At 38.1% G+C, this 10783-nt stretch overlaps 1 protein-coding gene across 1 annotated transcript in view; it reads left to right on the forward strand.

Annotated features, from left to right (window-relative positions):
* The window catches only part of OXCT1 (3-oxoacid CoA-transferase 1), an 88585-nt gene extending 78895 nt beyond the window's left edge, over positions 1-9690 (forward strand). The window contains exons 15-17 of the mRNA XM_050912916.1: positions 41-121; positions 2114-2215; positions 9572-9690. Coding sequence (XP_050768873.1) covers positions 41-121; positions 2114-2215; positions 9572-9607 — 219 coding nt within the window. The 3' untranslated portion in view covers positions 9608-9690. The remainder of the gene's footprint in view (positions 1-40; positions 122-2113; positions 2216-9571) is intronic.
* The last annotated feature ends 1093 nt before the right edge of the window (positions 9691-10783 follow it).

Below are 10783 nucleotides of genomic sequence, written 5' to 3' on the forward strand. Positions count from 1 at the left end.
TTTTGAAAATTAATGTTTTTCTGTATATTGTTAAACACAGGGCAATGTCCATAAAATCTTGGAAAAGTGCAATTTACCACTTACTGGGAAACAATGTGTAAACCGCATCATTACGGAGAAGGTAAAGTACTTTTCTTGAATCCTTGTCAATACTTTGCTCCTCTATCCCTAAGAAGGGACACTCAGAAAAAGTAGTAACGCTTAGTAAAAATGAAGAATATATTTGGTATCTGTTGCCAATGAAGGGCAACAATTCCCTTGGAGTTCAATTCCAGAGGTCTGAGGGCTCATATTTTTCCTTTTAAAGCTTTAACCATTGACATCTAGCATACTGGACTGTACTCTTAGACACCTTCAGAACAAAGATATCACACATGAGAAGTATGCAAAGTGTGTATCTCCTTATTTTTCCCAAAGTATTCCTGAAAATTTGCCATGTGAGATGCAAATCCTCAAATATAGCTGTAATCACAGCTCAGGTTTTTTCCAGCAGAGCAATAACTGTGTAGCATGTATATGTCAGACAATTGGCATCTTCCTTGATGTATACTACAGACTCTTTCAGAGAAACACTACCTGTAGCTGTAGCAGGGCTTTAATTCTTTTGTCCTTACTTGATTCCATTTGTGAAGCAATTTACTTTCAGTGCAAGTACATGTGAGCAACTGATATTGCTGCTGCTGCTCAAAGTACATTAGTGGATCTTTTCAGCAAAGGATAAGTGACTTAAGGTTTTTGCTGTAATCATACTCCTTTTATTATCAGTGTTTACATTTTTAGGGGCTTAGACTAGTCCCTCTGTGAGCCATCTATCATACTAAGTAGAATGCATCAAAGGTGCTGATGTAGAATTTGCTTTCTCCCGGTGGTATATTGCTACTGTAATTTAAAGATTTTTTCCTCCACAAAGTAAGGGAAAATAAATGAAAATGTGGAAGTTTTTCCAGTCTTCTTCTAACTGGACACATACAAATGTAAGGTGCAAAAAAATGAGAGTGAACAAGGACTGACAGAAAATAAACAAGAAGCAGAAATTTCTCTAAGAGTCACCACTTGTCAGATCTGGTTGCTTTGTTAGGAGATGACACAAATGTCCAACAGTACTTAGATAGTGTTGCAAATTCTGTTTCCACACTAGCTTCCTAGTGTATATTTTCCTTATGCCCAGCTTCTTTTTTAAGACTTAGAGGAGCTATCATTTTTCAGTCCCATAAATCAGTCTCATGTGTCCAGAGGACAGTTGAACTTTAGTACACTTCTGTGGTGAGCTTAAGACTTCACTTTCATTTCAAGTTCAGTCTTCACTGGTCTTTTGCTACTGACTTTTTTTTTTTTTTTTTTTAAATTAAGGAAAATGACTATAGACCTTAAGGTTTCCCTGGCAACTAGCTTGCAACCTGTGTATCTCCTACGTTGTAAGATGTAGGCACCATTAAAGTGCACATCGTTTTGCAGGTGTTTTTATTTGATGCACTTGTGAGGCTTGGAAGTGGAAAGCACATCTTATGAAGACATCGGAAAGAACAGCCTTTGATCCTTCAGACACTTCCTCCCAGGCTTTCTATTAAAAACAGAACAAGAAATCTTGTCTTTCATTGCTAGCTTCTGAAAATACTAAAATTTGCAATGAGTATGCAATAGCTGTTGGAGAAGCTTATAATCTGACGAAGGTGGTCAGCTGCTCTGTACCTCTCTGCTGGCCTTAAAACGAAATAGAAGAATGAAGGAGACATTGTCTTTTTCTGTTTTCCTTCACGATCTCGTGAGCATTGTCTTGCAGCAAAGAACGTCTCAGCCCTTTCCTTTGGACCTCCCAATTCTCACCAGATTGGAGCAGGAGGCATGGTCCTCATTTCATGCAATGAAGAACAGTTGCATGTTTTTCCCACAAAACTAACACATCTCATATTTTAGATTATTTCAGGTACAAATAAATATAGCAAAAATCTTTATTGGTCAGTCAGAAAAGTGAAAAGTGAAACCAATTGATAATGGCATCTTTTGTTACTGAGGGAATGCTACCTACTTTACACCATTTTGTACAATATTACTACTTACATCCTCATTTTCTGCTTTGATAATAAAAAAATTGTGTGCTATTTGAACCTGACAGGCTGTGTTTGATGTGGACAAGAAGAAGGGATTGACCCTTGTGGAAATCTGGGAAGGACTGACAGTGGATGATATCAAGAAAAGCACTGGCTGTGACTTCACAGTAAGTCATTTTACAAACAAATATAGTTAGTCTGGTGTCAGAACAAGTATTCTCCACAAATACTCACCACATGAAGACTTGTAGACGCAGTAAGTTTCCCCCTTATAGGTTAGGGCTGGGTAGATTACGTGGGGGATTTACAATGAAAATAAGAAGATAATTTAGGGCTAAACTAGTATGATTATATTGGAAGCGTTAGAAGCTAGGAAAAACAGAAGAGACGGAGAAATGACTAAGAGTAAAAGGACAATTTGAAAAGGGAAGTTTTATGATGCTTTGAAGAGGGGAGCTGATTCATATCTGAGAGGTGAATGAATATTTATTTTTCCACTGTATAAATTAGTTTACCTAACTCTCTGTTGCTAAGTTTTCATGCTATCTTTAGGTGGGGTTCTGAGTCTTCTCAACAGAGGTGACTACACGTGTCCACTCTGTGCTACTAGTGCCAATCAATTAAATGCTCTACTGTTGATATCTTTGCTTTTTCTCTCCTATTGCCTTATATGGATGAAATTTATGCTCTGCATTAATCCAGAAAGCCACTGCCTTTTGACCTTCATGTTCATTCTTAAGTCTCACGTAATGCTAACAGAAAACTGGCTTATTAATGGAAAGCTGTAGCGCCGTAGATTGTAACTGATTGCATATGTGTGGTTGATAACATCTAGTTTCTTCATGGCCTTCTCCTACATGCACATTACGAAATTTTTTCTTCTGTGTTGTGAATTCTTTTGGGGCAGGTCAGTCCTCCTTTGGTGAGGACAGTGAGTATGACAGTATACCAATTGTGCTGTAAAAATAGTTGGGGAATATTTGGTAATGAAGTGCAATACTCTTCCTTTTTGCAGAGTGCCATGGCAGGGCTAGGGCACATAATTGAAAGATTGCAGAGCAGTTAGTGTGTGAAGGGCTTTGAGCATACTATTGGCAGTAAGTAAAACTTTCTGAGCAATGAGGCTGTGGAATTTCATTCATTTCCTGTGTCCATAAGAGCATTTCTGATAACTAAATATGATAGTGTATGTTTTTCTTGTGGAGTTTTACATATTTTAAGTAAAGAGCTGTTCACTTCTGAAAATACATTCGTTTATCTGAGAAAAATTGTTCAGTTAAAGATGAGTGACCTGCAACTGGTGAGTGCAGGAAACTGCTACAAAATTTCTTTGCTCCATTATTAACTTTCCATGTAACATTTTATGGAAGTCATTTTTTAATTTACAGTGGAAGCAACCTTCCATATGCAGCAATTCTATGTGCAAAAGAAATTATTCATTCAGCTTCTGACTGTGATTTAGGAAAAAATGAACAATTTTTTAAAACTTTGATAATGTCAGAACTTCTTTTTCTTTGGCTGATCATCGTGTCAAACAGCTAGCATCCAAAATTAAAACATAAAAATTACCTTGTAGGTTTGTATCTATTGCAGTCAGTCACTTTGTTTTGTTCTTGCATATTTAATTTGGGGATTAACTTCATGATGAATTTGAAGGTGCCATGTTTAGTAAGCATTTAAATAGACTGAAACTACAGGAAAGGACTTTTTTCGTCAAAAGACACCAGTCCTTACATGTTCCAAACCTGCTTGTTTGGAAGGAGTTGGTTTCTTTTTGGTTCAGGTGACCAATATATAGGTATTTAGTTGAGCATGTGTTACCTAAAGTCCAGCAGCCTATGCTCAAGGCAATGAAGCAGAAGCAACCAAAGAATTTAGAGAAAGAAGTTATAAGCTTAAAATGATGGGCTATGAGATTAAGCTTTACAGCAGCATGGTGGATATGATAGGGCAAGACTATTAGGACCAAAGAAAAGATTAGCACCACTCCACTGTTCCTCAGTGCTTTCCTTGAAATGTTACAAAGGAGTGATATAAATTTTGAATCTTTAGGATAGCCTGAAGTTAGACCAGTTGATGAGAGATACTGCAACAATCTGCTGTCTAGGTCCCTGGGATCTGTCTCACTGGGATCAGGAAGGGACACTTCACAGGCACCATTTCCTAGTTCTCCTGAAGGCAAACTCCAGCACAGTCTGCTTTGTACGGCTGCTGTGGTCATGCATGAAATCAACGAGCTGTACTAAAGGAGCTGTGCCCATGAAAAACGTAGATGCTGCTTGGTTTATGCACTTTCATATCCCTATCTTGAAAGCATGTGGCTTGCATAAATGCTTGCAAAGGAATGCTAGTTTGTAAAGCATGTACCTCTGCCAAGGTACGCGCGAGGGTCAGCGTTACCAACTGATTGGTAGTTCCACAAGTGCCTGAAATCTCTATAGCGCTGCAGGTGAAAAGCATGAACCACAATGATTTGTTTATTAAAGCTGTGGCATGAAAGAGCACTAGCTCTTCCTTTCTTTTTCTCCCCCCCCCCCCCCCGAATGTTTCCAGCCCACAGTGACCCAGTCCTCCTCTCACTGAAATCCTTACCAAAACTTCTAATGACATCTGTGACAGCAAAAGTGGTACACTGTTGCATAGTACTGGACCCCTGATGGCCTGATCTTCATATACAGTGAACACCTACCGCTCCTTCGCTTAGTTTTGGAGTTCAGAAAATAGAGATTTGAGCATTGCGATAGGCATTTGTTCAGAAAGCAGCATCCTTGGTCCTTTTTTCCACATTTCAAGACTCTGCCTCAGGCTTCCTTGCAAGAATAACAGTTGTGCTTCTGATTATTTATGTTCACTGAATGAGACATCTTGTTCTTGTTTATATCAGTGACAGGAATTTTAGTGATACTGTATTGCTACAGTAAAAGCAGTTATTTTGGATCATATGTTTTGCTAGTTTGAAACAGAACTAATGGGTGGAAAATGAAGAGTTGACCCTTTTCTAGCAGCTTTTTTCAGTGGATGCAGTGAATGATCTGAACTAAAACAAACATCTCTCTAGGTTCATTACAAGTGAGATTTTAAGGGATGGCTGTACCTTTACATATAACTATCTCTCCCCATGCAGACTACTCCTTTTTAGAGAGGAGGACTTTATAGCCTATATGGCTTTCTTTGAGACACATTTGGCTATACAATCCCATTTTCACAGTCTGCTTACTTATTTGAAAAAACATCTCCTGAAGGACATTTGCAACAACAAAATGTCAAAGAAAACGTGATTTAGAATCAACAATCTTCATTGTAGACTGGCATCATATAAGAAATAAACAATTTGCCCTCGATTTTACTGTGCTGTGAAGACAAAGTGTTGGCTTATCTTGCACGCTTAAATCAGATTTACTGCTGCCTGGCATATAGATCACCTTGGCAGGTAATCTGTTTGGGTTTGTACTGGCTTACACCGTTGATGAGACCATGAGAGAACAGACTGAGAACCATAGTTTTGCAGATGTATTTCATTATAAAAATAATCAGGATAAGTCTGTCTGGGTAGAAACTCCCTCTCCCCCCCTTTTTTTCCTTAATCTAAAAGCTGAGTTTTACAAAATGATCTTAAAAGATAACATGGAGTTTAGGAAAAAACATCTGCCAAGGAAACATTAAGTAGTTGAATAGCAGTTGACTAGTGTATGTCTAAAAAGAAATCGACTGTCCAAATTTGAGCCAGTGAGTACAGAATAATAGAGGATATGGTTTTATTTTCTGAAAGTACGTTTTCCTTTGAGGAAACAGGCTATTGCAGGATTGCATCCATTTTTAAATGGATGTTGTGTTTTTTCCTGATCAATCACCCCCCTGCAAAAGTCACATTTGGAACAGATTTTTGTACAAAAGCTGATGTTGGAATTATGGTTTGCTTTTATCTGCAATTTCAAAGAATTAGGAATTAATAAGGGATAAACAACTTTTATTATTTTAACAAATATGCTAACACTGGTCGTCTTTTTTTTATTGAGGGGCTGTTTTTACATTTTTGAACAATGACTTGCTTTTGTACACTTGATAAGGTCATTAGAAGTTATTAGGACTCCACATAATTCAAAATCAGGCCTTGAAAGAACAGCTTGCTATAAAGAAACATAATGAAATAAGGATAGGTTTGTTTGTGTAGCCAAAAAGGGTAGTTTGGGGTTGGAAATCAGAGAGTCAACAAGCTTGAATTGCAGGGAGTCCCTGAGGCCGTGTGTCCTCTTACCAGTTTGGAGGCTGCATACAGAACTGCCCTGGGAAAACCCTTCCAGTACACCTACTTGTTCAACATTAGCAAAGTATTTTGAAGCTTCCAGGATAAGCTGTTCTTCCTCTAAGTGAAATAATATTATGAATGTGTCGCTTAGGAGGTACTGTAAGAAAGTAGCAACTCTGCGGCTGTGTACTGTAAAATAGTCTTCATTAAGCACATTCAGCCCTTATCAAATGCTGTGCTCTTAGCACAGGGTGATACTGAATTGACTGACTCTACTGGGATTTAAAGCAGTGGACCTGGGGGGCTTCCTGCATTTCGGACTTGATTATTCCTTGTTTTCCAAGCACAAACTATCCCTTTTGTTACATTAGCATTTTTCTGCTTATTTAATCACATTTTATTTAGAGCAAACAGTTGTATTTGGGTCCAGTTCTGAGTGGTGCTGGGCCCTCGCCACCTCTGTTATCTTCAGCAGACATTGTGGCACTTCAGCACTCATGGGGATCACACCCTTTCTGAAGCGTATAGTGGTACACACAAATGACAGCTGTTAGCATCAGATGTGCAGACATTACATTTAACATAATTTGCTCATTCAAATGTAAAACACTTGAAGTTTTAATGGCACCACAGTCTACCACAGCAAAAAAACAATGATCTCCTGCAGTAATTGCCTTTTGTCATTATTTGCAGAATACAAAATTTAACAGTGCTATCTTTGTCCTCCAATTTTTTCCTTTACTTCAGTGGAACCATCCCTGGGTGAGGCAGAAATAGACCCAAATTAAGTGAGGCACATAGGCACTTGGAATCAGAAATGTTGAAACATTTCTGAAACTAGTCCAGGAATGCTGGTGCACTCAGGGAGTTTCTCCAGCTCCTCTACACTTGCACCTATTACATCTGTTTATTATCCTAGTTCACACACAAGTTTGAAAAATCAATGAACAGTTTCCATCCACTGAATACATTTCATTAGCATTTGATACAGTAAACACATTCTTCATGAACTAAGCCACTTTCCTCTGTGGCTGTTCTTATAAGGTTATAAATGATGATATATAGTGGCTGGAGGAAGGATAACGTAGAAATCTAACTGGTAGAGGAAATATAGCCCTGTACCTCTAAAAGAAAGAGGCTTTAATGCTTATATATCATTCTTTCATGAGTGTCGTGGTTTTGGCTGGGATAGAGTTAATTGTCTTCTTAGTAGCTGGTACAGTGCTGTGTTTTGGATTTGGTGTGAGAATAATGTTGATAACACACTGATGTTTTAGTTGTTGCTAAGTAGCACTTAAGTTAAGGATTTTTCGGTTTCCCATGCTCTGCCAGCAAGCAGGTGTGCAAGAAACTGGGAGGGAGCGTAGCCAGCACAGTTGACCTGAACTAGCCAAAGGGGTATTCCATACCATGGAATGTCATGCCCAGTATATAAACAGGGGGGAGTTGGCCGGGAGGGGCAGATTGCTCCTTGGGCATCGGTCAGCAGGTGGTGAGCAATTGCATTGTGCATCACTTGTCTTTTCTTGGGTTTTATTTCTCTCTCTCTCTTTTTTTTTTTTGTTATATTCCTTTTCATTACTATTATAATTATATTACTAGTAGTAGTATTATATTTTATTTTACTTATTAAACTGCTCTTATCTCAACCCATGAGTTTTCCTTTTTTTCCCCAATCCTCCTCCCCATCCCACCGGGAGCGGGGAGGGGGGAGCAGCTGCCTAGTGCTTAGTTACTGGCTGGGGTTAAACCACGGCAATGAGTTAGCTTGTTCAGTACCGTTAAGTGAAAAAGATGGGATAAGGAGGCAGAAGGAATGCAGTAATGTTTCAGTGGGACACATTAATCAACTTGGAGCCAGATTATCTGTGGAACTGTTTTTCATCCTGAACAAGTAAGATCACATGAGTTATTTTTGATCTTCATCCTGGGGCACCTATTTAAATAGGCCTGGGAACAGGAGATATTTAAAGAGGCTTGGATCTTTTGTGGAGAGCTTTTCCTCAGGATATTTGTGTAGACCTGCAGTCAGGGTTCAACCAAGTGTTAACCATTGCTACTTTTCAAAGTCTTCTCTGTATTGTTCCCTTTTACACCTTCTTTCCTCATCTAGTTTCCTATTTAGGCTTACTGTGTTTTATTTTTGGTCTGCTGGATATCTTATAATATCACTAATTGATTTTTATGAGTATATGGAATTAAAACAATAGAATACATAAGTGTGTCCTCACACAAAAATGAACGTGAATGGAAAAAGGCAAGTTTAAATAAAAAAAGGTAAAATTAGAAGTATTGGACTATATCATCATCAAACAAATCAAATGAATGTGAATGGAAGAAGACAAATTTAAAAAATACAGATAAAATTAGAAGTATTTAATTATCATCATCAAACAAGTCATCAAATCAAATGTATACATATACTATAGGTACAGTATGTGTACAAATATATTTGATTGTATATCCCCAGCTAATATGCACGTTCCAAAACTCAGTTGACTACTTCTGCCCAGGCCCAGCATTGACAGACAGCATCCTATCTGCCGGTGGGTGGGGAGGAAAAGCAGAATGAACTTGACTATTGACCAAAGAAGGGAAATCATCAGTTTAAGATTCCTTGGCATGCTTGTTTTAATACTGCAGTGGCAATTCAATCATGTATTGAATATAGTCTGTTTTGGTGACTCTACATTATTCACTGTATTGATGTGTGAATGCAAGTGGATTAGAAGGTGATGGCTGAAGCCTTTGCCCATCGGCAGCTGTCTCTCCTATTGCTGTTCATGGCAAGCGCAGTCCCACTGTACACAAGCTATGACCATTTATGGGCCAGTGTATTAACTAAGCCATGGCCTATTTTTGAGTTACATTCATGTGCCATCTTGTTCGGTGTATAATTGAGAAGCTGCTTCACTTGAGTTCAGCTTTCGCTTCTGCTGACATTGGAAGCCATCCAAGAAGACCGTGCAGTTAGCAGGGGCAAGTACAGGTTCGGCTGTCCAAGTTTAATCTACTTGCATTCTTAAATCAATAACCAGCTCAAAATAAATGAAGTTTAGAGGCTGGATACTAGCACCACACATATCTTGTATTCCTGCATCAGAAAATTTAGTTGTGGGAGTGTTTATCTCTGAAATACTGCAAATATATCAGTTTAAATAAATACAGCGTCTCTAGTCTTCAGTGGCACATAGTTGATAGGGGTGGAAGTGAATGGTGGGTTGTACTGCTATATCTGTATGCCAACTGTTGTGTTTTTTTCCCTCCTTTTTGCTAGGTTTCGCCAAAACTAATACCAATGAGGCAGATTTAAACGTGAAATACAGACTGGGCTTAACTTGCCAGAAGGCTTGTTTCCAAATGGGAGCTCAGTGAAGAGAAATTGATGACTGTTTTGCAATGTTACTTCTTTTTTTTTTTTTTTTTTTAAGGGCTTTTAAGTAGTTTCCAGATAGTTAAACTCAGGCTATGACTATCAGCCTAAATTGTATTTTACTTTCATGACATTACCGACTTTAATGGAAGAGTGAATTTATTCCCTAAATTTTGAATAATGTTATACTAAAATGTTAATGAACTTTGTCAAAAAAATGCCTTGTAGTCTCTCTGCCAAATACTTCATTTTTTACACAGATTCAGAAAATAACCATGCAAAACTTATGATTGCCTCTGCTTTTCCTGATATTAAACTTACAAATCACTCCATTGCTCTGGAACTACAGCACTTACCATGTCCATTCTCCTGTAAAGGTGTAGGGTTTTTTTCTGGAGTGGTCTGTAGCAAATGCATGCAGCTGTAGAGAGACATCAGGAATATGGACTTCCCTTTTCCTGAACCTTTTAATGAGTCTGTGACAAAACTGTTTATACCAGTGGAAATAACTGGTTTCCTGTCTGGTTCGGTAGAAATGTGTTACATTCCTTCCACAACAAAATCCTGCAATATTTAGCTCCTGTACTAGCCTTTGTACTGCATTTTTCTATTCTAAAATAAGAAATGCTTCACTTTCATGAGGCAGTTATAAAATTTGTCCTGATCCACACAGGGATTTTATAGCAGTAAAACTGTTTTGATTAGAGAGATTATTTTGTTTAGTTGCACTTACTCTAAACAATTCTTTGATAATCTCTTGTCAATACCAGAATGGGTTATCCTTCTTCCCACAAAGGAATAAACAAAATGCCTTTTTAAGCACCTTTATGCTAGTACAAAAGTACTCCCATAATCCTAAATTGTATAACTTGAACCTATGGGTGCTAATGGGTGGTAGGCCGTGTATAGCCTGAATGTGTAGGCAAGACCTGATGCTGAGCCCATGGGAAAGAAATGTGTTGTACAAAGACTAGTGCTGATTTCATGATTAAACATACACAAGTGATTTGGTTGACAGGTAATTTGCCTGCAAGACTTGAAACTACATTGATCAAAGTGCTCCAGAATATCTTAACCCGAGGTTAGCACAAGTAAGTTTTTACCTAGCTTTAGTTT

Source organism: Gymnogyps californianus, chromosome Z, assembly GCF_018139145.2.
Source record: "Gymnogyps californianus isolate 813 chromosome Z, ASM1813914v2, whole genome shotgun sequence".
NCBI classification, from domain to species: domain Eukaryota; kingdom Metazoa; phylum Chordata; class Aves; order Accipitriformes; family Cathartidae; genus Gymnogyps; species Gymnogyps californianus.